Here is a 13709-nt window from a genome sequence, read left to right on the forward strand (position 1 = left end):
GTAGGTGGGTCAGGAGTATGTGGGTTAGGGGTAGGTGGGTCAGGGGTTGGTGGGTAAAAGTGCCCCTCAGCTGCCTGAGTGAGTACAGGCGGCTTTGCTAATGTCGTCTCCTGACTCCTCTCACCACCATGTTCGTACTGCACTGCTGCTATGTCATTGGTCAGTCTTGGACATGTGACATGGCTCCGTTCTCTGACTGGGACACGCTCTTCCGGTGTTCTGCTGGTTTAAAGAAACCGGAAGTTGAGTAGTTGGAGTTTCTGACAAGTTGGAGAACGTGACGGAACACAAGAGGGGAGGAGTCTTCTCCATACGACCTTTGCATACTAGCGACCCGCCCACCGGGCGTGATGGTTTCTGGGCCGGGACGTCACGTCACGTCCGCCCCTCTGTTCTTCCTTAGGAGACCCCGTGGCCGCGTTCCTGTCTCTTTTTCACCCGGCAGGCCAAGATGGCGGACATCCAGGTGAGGGCTCTGGCCGTGAGGCGGGTGGAACTGCGCTGTCAGCGGGGCGGCGTGGCCCGGAGCGGAGGAGACATTACACGGGGTGCTGGGGGGAAAGCTCCGGGCGGTGTGCGAGGGGGGACAACGTGATGGCTGGGAGAGGGCGGACACGTGGAGGCCGAAGACGAGGCCTGGAGAGTGTGCGGGGCTCTCCTTCCTCCATGTCTGTGTATAGGACCGGAGCGTGATATGTCTTATGCTCGTCCTACCTCTGTGTGTAGGAGCGCTGATCCCCCTCCTCCCCCGCCTGATATCTGTGTTCTCTGTATATCATCATCATGGATCCCCCTGTGCTCGTGTCCTGCGTCTCTATTGCATGGGTCTCCAATCTTTGGCCCTCCAGTTTAGGAACTACAATTCCCATCATGCCTTGTCATGTCTGTGAATGTCAGAGTTGTGCAATGCTTCATGGGACTTGTAGTTCTGCAGCAGCTTGGCGGGCCGTAGTTTGGAGATCCTGCTCTATAGAAACACTGATCACCTCTCCCTGTATAATGGAACAGTCTGTCATGTCTATAGGCTGCTGCTGCTGTTTACTGTAATAGTTTGGATCACTGATGCACTTTGTTGTCTTTTGCCTCCGTTGGAGAATCATCTCTGCCATGTGTCCTGTCATGTGGAGCCCCCCTCCCCCTCTCTAGTTTTTAATAGATGAGGTCCCTTGATCGTTTGGGGTTGCTGTTGAGAAAATGATTTTGGGGAAAAATGGTGTTTGCAGGGGGAAGTTTTCATTTTTATTAGCCCAGCTGACCTTTATAATGAGCCTGTGGCTTGCCATGCTACCACTTTTCAAACTCAGTAAAAGGCCAGAGTTCTAACATGGTAAATTTTATTATACAGGGTTTATATAGCGCCCACAGTTTGCACGGCGCTTTACCGCACACGGGCAGACATTGGTTACAAGTTACATAGTTAGTCAGGTTGAAAAAAGACACAAGTCCATCCAGTTCAACCACAAAAAAACAAACAAAATAAAAAACACAATACAATCCCATACACCCAACTCCATACCCACATTTGATCCAGAGGAAGGCAAAAAAAAACCAGCAGAGCATGATCCAATTTTCTACAGCAGGGGAAAAAATTCCCTCCTGATCCCCCGTGAGGCAATCGGATTTACCCTGGATCAAATTTAAAACGGGAGAAATCAAAAGGGGTGCTGCTTGGGGGTTCACGTGGAACAAAAGCTAATAACTGGGGGGGGGGAAATCAGATGGAGAAAATGGAAATACAGTTAGGTGTGGGCAGGATAGGTGAGGGTTTTCAAGGATCATCTAAAAGCTAATAAAGTCGGAGATAATCAGACAGATAAGGAGTTCCATAGGATGAGAGGCTCTGGAAAAGTCCTGGAGGCGAGCATGGAAGGAGGCGACGAGGGAGCGAGAGAGCAGGAGGAGCGAAGAGAACGATTAGGTTGGTATTGCATAAAAAATCTGTATTGTTACTGTTCAAGTCCGGTGTGTTGTCATATTCTGCTCCCTATCGCAGAATGCTACGGAAGTGAAGTTGCGGCGCGATGCGTTCCAGAAGATTTACAACACTACCCACCAGTGAACCCATCAGAATATGTCACGGAAGTGACAAACCATAAATGGGGGGGGGGGGAGCATTATAGAGCAAAATAAAAAATGTGGTGATAATTAATATCCAACAAATGTAATCTAGTCTGGCGGTAAAACAGCATTTTGTTTATTTTAAAATACATAATATATGCTACTGTGACAGAGCAAAAACAGCCTATATTATGTATTTTAAAATAAACAAAATGCTGTTTTACCGCCAGACTAGATTACATTTGTTGGATTTGATATTGTCACCACATTTTTTATTTTGCTTTATAATGTCTGATTTGTCACTTCCGTAACATATTCTGATGGGTTCACTGGTGGGTAGTGTCGTAAATCTTCTGGAACACATCGCACACGCGCAGTTCGCAGCAACGTCACTTCCGTAGCATTCTGCGATGGGGAGCCGGATATGACAACACACCAGACTTTTACTTCATCTGAGAAGTTGCTTTTGTTTGGCCAAACTGATGGTGGAGGTGAACCATCTAGCACAGGGATATGCAATTGGCAACCCTCCAGCTGTTGCAGAACTACAAATCCCCATGAGGCATACCAAGACTCTGACAGCCACAAGCATGACACCCAGAGGCATGATGGGACTTGTAGTTTTGCAACAGCTGGAGGTCCGCTAATTGCATATCCCTCATAGGAACATGTTGGTTGAAATGTAAGGGTTCTGTTACTTCAAGGAGTTAATTGGCAGAGGAATACTACATTTCATTTATATTCCAAAAACAAATGTTCTATTGCAGCTTACCAGTCCTTGGATGTGGTGGCTTTGTTTGGTTTTTCTTCTTCAGGCCACTAACATTTACAGCGAGTACCCAAAAAATGCTAGTTGATCCTGTCAGAATTCCTGCGACCTTTTACTTTTACTTTTTTTTTTTTTTTGTACGCTGAACCTGAAATTTCAAATTTTTTCAGCTTTCCCAGCAGTCTTCTGCAAACTACAAAACCACCTCTTCCAACTTATGGAGGTCTGCCCACCGCTGCAAACATTAAGGCTGCATTCACACCTTGGTGTATTTACGCCTGACGCTCGTGCCGCTGGAGGGGCGATTTTACATTGTTGTCTGAGATGGTGAGCGCCGTACGCCTGCCGCCTGAAAACAAGTCCCGGACCCTTTTTTTCAGGCGGCGTTCGGCATAGACAACAATGTGTTGTAAAAAAAAAAGACCCGTTTTGTCACGGCAAATCGCGGTACAATACGCCGCAATTTGTCGCGGCAAAATACGCCGCGTTATAGTGTGAATGCAGCCTAAGAGCAAGCAGCTACACATACTGTAGCTGCTGACTTTTAGTAGGACACTTGCCTGTCCTGGAGTCCAGCAATGTGGGCACTGCAGCCGTTTCTTTCAGGTGCTGCCACCATTGCGGGGAAGGGAACCTGACAGTGCAGCATTACGGATTCACGCCAGGTCCCTAATGTGCATGTGCGAGGCACACGCTGCGGTCTCCTACTGGTCCGGTGGGGGGGGAGCCAAGCACATCAAATGCGCCATGGCTTTGACTCCTGGAAGTGGGGACTGGATACCCTGAAAGGTGCCAAATGAGTGGAAGTTCTACCTTTGGGTGGAACTCTGTTTTAAGAATGGATGTGGGGGGTGTTTGTAGTCCAATTCATGAGATAGTTGTTTAGGATGACAGCACTGCTCCGCCATAGGTACAGTCAGTTTTCACTTTAGGACAGGAGTTTACTGGCAGGCTCACCAAGTGAAGGGGACAAATGCAGCCACCACATATAAATAAAACTGCACAAATCTTTAAAGCGGATGTCCACTGAAAAAAAAACAATTAAAAGCCAACAGCTACAAATACTGCAGCTGCTGACTTTTAATATTAGGACACTTACCTGTCCTGGGGTCCAGCGCCGTCTGCAGCAGAGGACGAGCGATCGCTTGTCACTCTGCTGCTCCCCCCATCCTCGGTGAGGGAACCAGGAAGTGAAGCGCTCTGGCTTCACTGCCCGGTTCCCTACGGCGCGAGTCGCGCTACGCCTGCCGATTGGCTCCTGCTGTGTACTGGGAGCCGAGTGTTCCTAGCACATAATGGGGGGGTGACGTCATGCCTGCAGTCTGCCCGAGACTGTGTGGCCAGAAGTGGGTGCAAATCCCTGTCTTTAGACCGGTATCTGCACCCCCCTGAAGGGTGTCAAATGAGACACCGGAGGGGGGTGGAGGGTTTCCGATCAGTGGGACTTCCACTTTAGGGTGGAGCTCCGCTTTAATTCTACCCCCAGGAATACTTTGGGGGTTATTTACTAAGCTGGAGAGTACAAAATCTGGTGCAGTTCTGCATAGAAACCAATCAGTTTCCAGGTTAATTGGCAAAGCTTAGGTGATTGGCTACAATGCACAGCTACACCAGATTCTGAGTGCTCCAGTTTTAGTAAATCTTCCTGTATGTCTTTTTAAATTGGTTTGGTGCCAGGTAGGCCCAATCAAACTATTTCCAATGTATAAACTGCATGGAAAATCGGCTACATACATTATACAGCGATGTGGTGTTTTTTTTTACCTATGCAGCTGCACTCAAACAAGAAGGCCCAGAATTAACCAACCCCTATTATCCTCAAAATAGAAAACATATGGAAGTGCAGAAATGATTGGGCTCCTCCTGTCAGCTTGTAAGCAAACTGACAGTTGAGTCCTGTCAATGATGCCCTGTGTATTCTGTGGAACATTTAGGTAATTTCACTGGCAAAAAATAGCAATTAAGTCTAGGTTTGAATATCTGATGTATACTACAAGATAAACTTTGCATACTAACATGTTTATTTTTCTCCTACAGACCGAGAGGGCTTATCAGAAGCAGCCAACTATCTTCCAGAACAAGAAGCGAGTGCTTCTTGGGGAGACTGGCAAAGAGAAGCTCCCAAGATACTACAGAAGCGTTGGTTTGGGATTCAAGACCCCCAGAGAGGTACTGCTCTTACTTTTTGTTTTTTAATAATTGCTTTTTCGCTTTTGCAGTGTGCATTCTTTCTATATTAGGATAGATAATCCACTAGAGGCTCATGGGGTATTACCCTACGCTGTAAAAAACGCTTTTTTATTTTAAAGCGATACTAAAGTCTCATGTGGTTTTTAACTAAAAAAAAAAAAAAAAAAAACATGTTATACTTGCCTTGTGTATTGGAATTGCACAGAGCAGCCCACATCTTCCTCTTCTCGGGTCCCTCTTCTGTGCTCCTGGCACCCTCCCTCCTGTTGAGTGCCCTGACAGCAAGCAGCTTGCTATGGGGCAGCCGAGCCGCAGCTCCTTTGTGCCCATTCAGACATGGAGCCCCTTTCTCTCCTCTCATTGGCGGGCTGACTTGAACAAGTGGCAGCCAATGGTGCCACGCTGCTGTCTCGGCCAGTAAAGGGAGTCCTGAGCAGCTGAGATTGGGTGGTAACATGCATTACCTTTTTGCATTGGAGTTTGCTGAACTTTGCAGCCAAGATCAGTGGCTCACAAGTGCAGTGCACAGGCTCTTGCAGACCATTCCTCCAGCCCCCAGGTCCATGCAGTGGTATTGACCTACTGTTGGGCTGGAGGAAATGGACCTCCTTACAATTTAAGTGGAGGGTACCAAGAAATGGGACAGTGTTGCACCCTCTAAATATGGGTGTAATGTGAAACGTGATCACAACCGCGAACTTGGCCTTTAATAATGGCCATAGCTATATCAAACTTTTACTAAACTACTGTCTAGTCTCTGTTCACACTGTCGCGACTTGAGTTTAGTCTCATCCCATTAACTGCAATGGAACGGTTCTAACCAGTGAGACTCAAAAAAGTGTTCCTGCACTACATTGGGATGACTTGATCAAGAATTGCCTTGACTTCCTAATAAGTCGCAAGCAATCCGCAGTGAAGTCACAGCAGTGGTACTTATAGGGTGCCTGGACCCACTGAACTGTGTCCAAGAATTTTGTTTACTTGCAAAAATGCAGATTGTGATGAATAGACAAACTTTTAGACCCAGTTTAATGCAAACCATTAACAAGCAGTTGGAACAGTTGCAGAAACTTTGCTGTATTCAAGTGACGAATTGTGCCTAACTGTGTCAATATTTGGGGCAATTTGCAGTACCTAATTGCACCTCCTTTTCAGTTACAAGGCAATTCTGGGGTTTTTCATTCCATCCAATGTTGCTAAAAATAGAACTAACTGTCTGGGATTTGACAGGCTTATCTTTTCTTTTAGGCAATCGATGGCACATACATTGACAAGAAATGCCCATTCACCGGGAATGTGTCTATTCGCGGTCGCATTCTATCAGGTGAGTTAAATCCGTTACTATATTGGGAAGCAATGGTGGCTCTTGAAATACAGGTACACTGGCTTGTATAGTAAATCACAGTAGACTTGTGCTAATATCTTTGGGACTAAATTCACTACACCAATAATGCTTGGCTCTCTATTTTTACATTTAAATGTAAAGCATAAAACAGTGCTGGCATAATAACCAAATTGGGTGTTTGTGGCACGTGAGTTAAAGTGGAAGTAAAACCTCCTATCGTTTTCAGCCAAGGAAGTGGCCATCTTGATCTCTGTTTAATCTGCAACTGCCATGATGCTGTACTTGTTTCCTATTATGAAACCAGCTATTGGATGGTTTGACAGTTTGGTTGAGCGCACAAGCAAATGTGACAGCTAGCATTTCCGGCATGCCGGGAATGTTAACTGTTTTTTGGAACTATCAAATTGAAGGGTTTACTTCCACTTTAAGCAAAATATTTAAAAGGACAGCAGTGCATATGCAAAGATTGCATTCACTATAGAACTTTTTCCAGCAACGGCTTTTGGATTTTACTGTACCATACACACACACACACACACACACACACACACACACACACACACACACACACACACCCCCTGGAAACTGAACAGGAGATGCTTGGAAGGAAATCTTTTTGAAATTTAGTGGATGTTGAAAAGGTGTCCCCTTAAAATCCAGGGATGGCTGTGAAATGTTGTGCTGTCACATTGGTCACCACGACAGAGGGTAAATCTTCCCACACATACCAATGAAAACCTGACGGGTTCTCACCCTTTCATTCTAAGGGCCTTTCACACGGAGCAGATCCGTATTGATCCACCCCGTGTGTGTCCGTCGACTCAGCGGGGATCATCCGTAAATCCCCGCTGAGCTGTCGGCGGACAGGGCGATCCCTGCACACTGTGCAGAGACCGCCCTGTCTTTCCTCCGCTCTCCCCTATGGGGAATCGGATGAATACGGACCGTGTGTCCGTATTCATCCGTTCCGCCAGACGGAAGAAAAATAGGGTTTTCTTCCGTCCGCAAAAGCGGATGTTTGCATCATCCGCTAACGTCTGCAATCCCATAGGGATACATTACGAGTTCGTAAACGGACTTGTAAAAAACGGACCGTTTGTCTGTACGTGTGGAAGGGCCCTTAATCCGGAGCTGAAGACAATTCATTGCTTTTTTTTTTTTTTTTTTTTTTCCTGAATGCATTCCTCCATCCACACAACCTGCCAGGAACCTTATAATTCTGTTCACTGTCAGAATACACTAATCAACTACAGCCGCTGATAAATCCTACAATCGACGACTTCTGTGAAGTTGGGGTGGCCATACATGGATTGAAATCCGGCTGAACCAGCCAAGTTTTGAACAATCTATGGCCGGCTTTAGCTGTATAGTATGGAACGTGTGGTACTTTAGTTTATATAAAAAAAAGTACCCTTTCAGTCTTTACTGTGGGTTATTTATGTAGCTGCCGTCAGGTGATTGGACACTGGCAAAAGAGCTGCTGGGACATCCTTTGTATAACCCCCCCCCCCCCCCCCCCCCCCCCCTCCCAGAGAAAATGTTCATTTGGCTTTACAGCTGAGCTGAGAAAAAGGCTTCCTTTCACCCCTCTCAAATCTTAAACCGGAAGTTCAGTCTTTCTTTTTTCTTTTTTCCTCGTCTTTCCATCTATTAAATCTTCTGTCCTTGTTTTAACTTTGGATAGTAAAACTTTATTTAAATTTGTTAAATCCCCCCCTCGCCGGCCGGCGTCTTCATTCTTAATGTGGGCACCTGGCAGTGACAGCTTTCGGCTTCACGGCCGGGCACCCACTGCGCATGCGCGAGCGGCAGTGCGCATGTGGCGCCGTCCGATTGGACAGGCGCTCGCCTACAGGGAGGGGCCGTGAAAAGGTGATTAAGCTATCGCCTTTCCAGTCCCTCGGCGGAAGGAGGAAGTGGGACAGGAAGTCCCCTTCTCCTGAAGCCCCCACTCCCCCCTCCCCCCCCCCCCCCCCCCCCAAAAAAAAAAATTACATGCCAAATGTGGCATGTAAGGGTGTAAAGGGGCGAGGAGTGGGTTAAGCGCAAGTTAAATTTTTAGGTGGAACTCCTCTTTAAGAGGTTATGGATGGTCAGGCCTCATCTGATGCCATTTGGATGTTTTGCTGTGTTGCCAATCCCTCCAGACTGCTTTGGTCGTCCCATGGTAAAGACTAAAGATCCTGTGTGTACTGTACAGCAAAGCAAATGGACTTCTTGATCTCTGAGTAAAATCAGTTTTCGTGCAGTATAGTACACAGAACCCACCCCCCTTAACTCCCTTTTGCTTGCTATTGAGGCTATCTAGTAGTTGGAGGGGTTCTGTAGGGGGGCAAAGTTTCTCAAGTACCACCAACAGGTCGTTTTTTTTATTTTTATTTTTTTTTTTTTCCAGGCTTTCCATTATTTTGCACAGGTGATTTAATTTTAAGTTAAAATTTAGTTTTGCTGCCTTGGTAATTACCTCAGCCGTTTCATCTGAGGGAAAACATAACCTGTTGGATACTTGAGGACTGGTGTTGAGAAACATTGCTGTAGGGGGATATCCCAACAGCTTAATTTTTGCCAATAACTTGAAGTTGGCTGCATATAACCCTTGGTAAATTTTATAGGTCTTGTACTGTACTTCAGAAAATAGATTTTACAGTCAAATCAAAACTCTTCCAAGACTTGCTTTATTTTCATTTAGTTATTTAATTGATATGACTTTTTCTAGCCTGTGTTTGAATTTAAAACATAAGTGGGAACAGTTTAATAAATACGTTTTGTCTTTCAGGTGTGGTCACAAAGATGAAGATGCAGCGCACCATTGTTATCCGCCGGGACTACTTGCACTACATCCGCAAGTACAACCGTTTTGAAAAACGCCACAAGAACATGTCTGTGCATCTGTCTCCCGCCTTCAGGTGAGCAAGGAGATTTCTACTGCTTCCTACAATGGGCTTATGAGCATCAGACCCTGGATCATGGAGCAATGGTAGAAGGTGGCTGGAAGCTGTATTCCCTGATGGCAGTGACCTCTTTCAGCAGAATATTGCACCCTGCATTACAATTTACAGGACTTAAAGGATCTGGTACTGACTGCTTGGTGCCAGATACCACAGCATACCCTTGGAGGTCTAGCGGCCTCAATGGGTCAGGGCTGTTTTTGTGGCAAAGGGGAGCTATGCAATATTGGGTGGTAGCCATAGTTATGGCTGATGTAAATCCACTAATCCTTCCCACCCTACCATCGCCCAGATTGACAATGCTGCTGTCCAAAAGTTTCTTTTGCTCCAGCATAGAGTGCAACAACCCCAAAATAGGAAGTGGCACTGCCCATATTACCGGGTGAAAATAAAGGGGGTGGGGGACAAAGAGAAATTACTTCAAACCCTCAATTTATATTAAGGGGAGGCCTTAGAAAATGGATGTTTGTCACCTGATTTATGCAGAGTGTGAGATATATATATATGTGTGTGTGTGTGTGTGTGTGTGTGTGTGTGTGTGTGTGTGTGTGTTTTCTCACACTCTTGAATTTTAGTAAACCCAATTTTTTGGTCAAATATAAAAGATGTTAGGACAAGTAGTTATGGAGCATGTCACGGTTTAAAATTATGGGTTAGAGGAAACAAAACATTGTAGTATTTGTGTTTCTTTCAAAAAAAATTGACTTTGTAGGCACTGCCTACAAAGTCCATCTTTTATGAAAGCAACATTACAATGTGTTTTTTTTTTTTTTTTTTCTTTCCTGTCTAACCCATATATTATATTCCCATATATTCCCTAGTTGGTCCCATCCCAGTTGGAACACAATGAGGGAACACTGTTAACCCCTTGATCACTCCCTAATGTTAAACCCTTCCCTGCCAGTGACATTTATACAGTTATCGGTGCATTTTTATAGCTCTGATCGCTGTATAAATGTCACTGGTGCCAAAAATGTGTCCACTGCAATATCAGTCACGATAAGTTGGTAAAAAAAAATGCCATAAATCTATCCCCTATTTTGTAGACGCTATAACTTTTGCGCAAACCAATAGCCTGGTTATTGAGCAGCCAAATTTTACTGGACTGAAGTGGTTAAAAACCTTTACAGGTTACCAGTTTAGAGTTACACAGGAGGTCTGGTGCTGTAATTGCTCTTTAACTTTTGTGGCAATATTTTGCACATATGGTGTGATCGCTGTTTAAGCGGAGGTTCACCCAAAAATCAACTTTCTGCCATTAGATCCAGCATACTGCTGACATCTGCAGTATGCTGTTTTGTTTTTTTATCAGTCTCCGAGCGGGGATTTCTGTGGGGAATAGGCGTTCCTAAGCTAAGCGGATTTGATTGACGGGCTGCTAAAGCGCGTCACGCCTTCCGAAAATACCCGAAGTCACACTCGGGTGTTTTGGGGCGCCTGCTGTGTAGAGCTGACTGCGCAGGTGCCGTAAACACTAGAGTCACTTTAAATGTCCTTATTTCTTCTGAGAAATCCTCACTTCCTGTTTTGTCTAACTACACACCGTAATGCAAGGCTTTCTCCCTGGTGTGGAGACAGCCTCTTGAAGGGGAGGGGGCAAGCAGGAGTGTCAGGACGCCCACTAACACACAGCTCCTTTCTCTATCTGCAAAGTAGAGTGTCCTGACTTGCCTGCTCGCCCCCTCGAGGCTTTCTCCACACCAGGGAGAAAGCCTCGCATTACGGTGTTGAGTTAGACAGAAGAACAGGAAGTGAGGATTTCTCAGAAGAAATAAGGACATTTTAAAAGCAAATCGGAGGATGAGGTAAGTGGAGGACTGCACTAAGGTAAAGGAAGCTATTTAGGGAAAAATGTTTTTTCCTTTACAACCCCTTTAACCTGGTTATTGCCGATTTAAACATGTGAACTTGTGTCTGTTATCTAGAGCAGTGTTTCCCAACTCCAGTCCTCAAGGCACACCAACAGGTAATGTTTTAGGCTTTCCATTATTTTGCACAGGTGATTTGATCAGTTTCACTGCCTTAGTAATTACCACAGCTGTTTCATCTGAGGGAAATCCTGAAAACATGACCTGTTGGTGTGCCTTGAGGACTGGAGTTGGAAAACACTGATCTAGAGTCAGACTTGGGATGGGGTATAATTGTGCTCTCAGACTTCATATGTATGTGCTGGTTACTCTCTGGATCAGCGTTTCTAACTTCCAGTCTTCAAAGCACCCCAACAGGTCATGTTTTCAGGATTTCCCTCAGATGAAATGGATGTATAGTTACTAAGGCAGTGAACCTGTTCAAATAATGGAAAGCCTGAAAACATAACCTTTTTGGGCACCTTGAGGACTGGAGTTGAGAAACCTTTCTCTAAATGACCATAAGTCCCAGTATCACTGGATCATTGTGTACAAACTTCATATACAGTTTTCAAAGTAAAACTGGAAACCAGTGCACTCCATTAAACCCCTTATGTTTTGTAATAGTTCCCTTGCTTGGTCAGTGCAGGGGAGGACTTATTCGTCCTTGCATACTGCCACTATGCCAAGACTGTACCCTGAGCTGCACATGTGGCTCATGCTTTGCTGGTTTTATTTTGCCTTCCTCTCAAACTGTGTGTATAGGATTGTAATATTTTTTTTTAATTGGTTGAACTAGATGACACTATACAGGTGCAATGAACAATATAGGAAAGTTCAGTGATCAGTGAGCAAAGTTCATAGGAATGATTCCCAGTGGAAGAGTAAAAACACTTCACAAATGATGCAGGTTCAGATAAGCAAAACGGCAGTAATGGCTTGTCTGTAGCAATCTCCAAGATAATAAATATATATTAGTGTGTGTGTGTGTGTGTGTGTGTGTACTCTTACCAGCTGTGGTGGACTTGCATGTTAGTACGAACACCAAGTCAGGTAAGGCGTGGTGGTCACAGCGGACCCTGGGTTCTGTGCGGATGGATGGCTCTGTCGGATGGTCACTCCATTTTTCAATGATGAAACCGATCTGGTCAGATGCTCTCTCAGGAACAGGAACCCGAATGGACAAGGCCGATGGTAACAAGGGCCACACTCATGGATCAACACAGCATGTATAAAGAAGGAAAGAAATGCTCCAATGCTATGGAACCGTTCTAATAGGAGCGACGCAAGTCGCCCCGACTTAAAAAAAAAAGGTTCCTGTGCGGCTCGGGGCGACCTGCATTGACTTCTATACAGAAGTCGTTTTGCAAATCGCCTCTGAAGTTGTCCTCGGGACGACTTGCAGAGTCGCCCCCAAAGTCGTGCCGCTGCTATGTGAACCGACTCTAAAGCTTGTAGAGAGGAAGCAGACAGTCTACCTATTGGCTTTCTTTGCACTTCCATGTTTCGCACAGCTCCATTATAATGTAAAATGACTATCATGCCAGAAAATATCTGAACAGAGGTGGGACTAACAAGTCTATTTGCCTTAGTCTTTTCAGTGATGTAGTTTTGTCTGTCACAAAAGAATACATAAGTTACATGGCTGAATATTGGTAAAATTTAGTGCCCACAAATCAAGAGGATGGCAACTTTCAGCTTGTGTGTCTTGAAAAGTTTTTAAACTAGGTTTATCAATGAATTGTTGCCACTATAATTCGCAATTTGAACTGTTTGTGCTAATTTATAAAGCCCAGAGGCATTGCCAATATCACACCTGTTAAATGCTGGCTGTTTTTAGGGTCAGTTCACACCTTACGCATTTCTGTTACTGCACCGGGAACTGACTGCATGGTGTGAACAAGAGCCATTGGAATACATGGAAAACACTGTGCATGCATTTTAAGTGCAGAAAAAATGTGCACAAAACTGTATGGAACTGCATCTGGTATGAACTGGTCATTGGTGTAGGGCAGAAAAGATGGTTGCTATGTGTTTGTTCTTAGGGCATCCTTGATATGCAAGTGTACATTTCTTTGGTTTACTTTCATTCTGTGCATCTTAACCATTTTTATTTTTTCTTTAACAGGGATGTTCAGGTTGGGGATATTGTCACCGTTGGAGAGTGTCGTCCTCTCAGCAAAACTGTCCGATTCAATGTCCTGAAAGTAACGAAAGCTGCTGGAACCAAGAAACAATTCCAGAAGTTTTAATTGTAAAATGTTTCAGGTCAAATAAATTTGTAAAAACCTCAATGTGCTGTTTGCGTGATTTATTTATTTTCACCCCACCTCCCAAACTAAACATTATGGTGCTTGTCTTCAATTCTGAAGAGGGTTTTTTAGAAGGAAAGGTCATGTTGGTTGTTGTTGTTGTTGTGTTTTTTTTTTTTTTTTTTTTTAACCATGTTCATTTTTTCTTTTTTTTTTTTTGTATAAATTAGAAAATGGTAAAGTAAACCCTTTTTTTCTCCCTCGTCTTCCAGGACGGCACGCTGAGAGTAGACTGGCCAC

At 44.8% G+C, this 13709-nt stretch overlaps 1 protein-coding gene across 1 annotated transcript; it reads left to right on the plus strand.

Moving 5' to 3' along the window:
- Positions 1–357: 357 nt before the first annotated feature.
- On the plus strand, positions 358–13451 carry LOC120945956 (40S ribosomal protein S11). The gene is made up of 5 exons (XM_040360553.1): positions 358–466; positions 4865–4996; positions 6266–6341; positions 9139–9268; positions 13286–13451. The coding sequence occupies exons 1-5, from the start codon at positions 452–454 to the stop codon at positions 13407–13409; spliced, it is 477 nt and encodes a 158-aa protein (XP_040216487.1). The 5' UTR covers positions 358–451; the 3' UTR covers positions 13410–13451.
- The last annotated feature ends 258 nt before the right edge of the window (positions 13452–13709 follow it).

Source organism: Rana temporaria, chromosome 7 (genome assembly GCF_905171775.1).
Source record: "Rana temporaria chromosome 7, aRanTem1.1, whole genome shotgun sequence".
Classification (NCBI taxonomy): Eukaryota; Metazoa; Chordata; class Amphibia; order Anura; family Ranidae; genus Rana; species Rana temporaria.

Coding starts and splice junctions, on each gene's coding strand:
- LOC120945956 (XM_040360553.1), top strand. Junction 6,342..9,138: donor TCGCGGTCGCATTCTATCAG/GTGAGTTAAATC, acceptor TTTGTCTTTCAG/GTGTGGTCACAAAGATGAAG. Junction 9,269..13,285: donor CATCTGTCTCCCGCCTTCAG/GTGAGCAAGGAG, acceptor TTTCTTTAACAG/GGATGTTCAGGTTGGGGATA.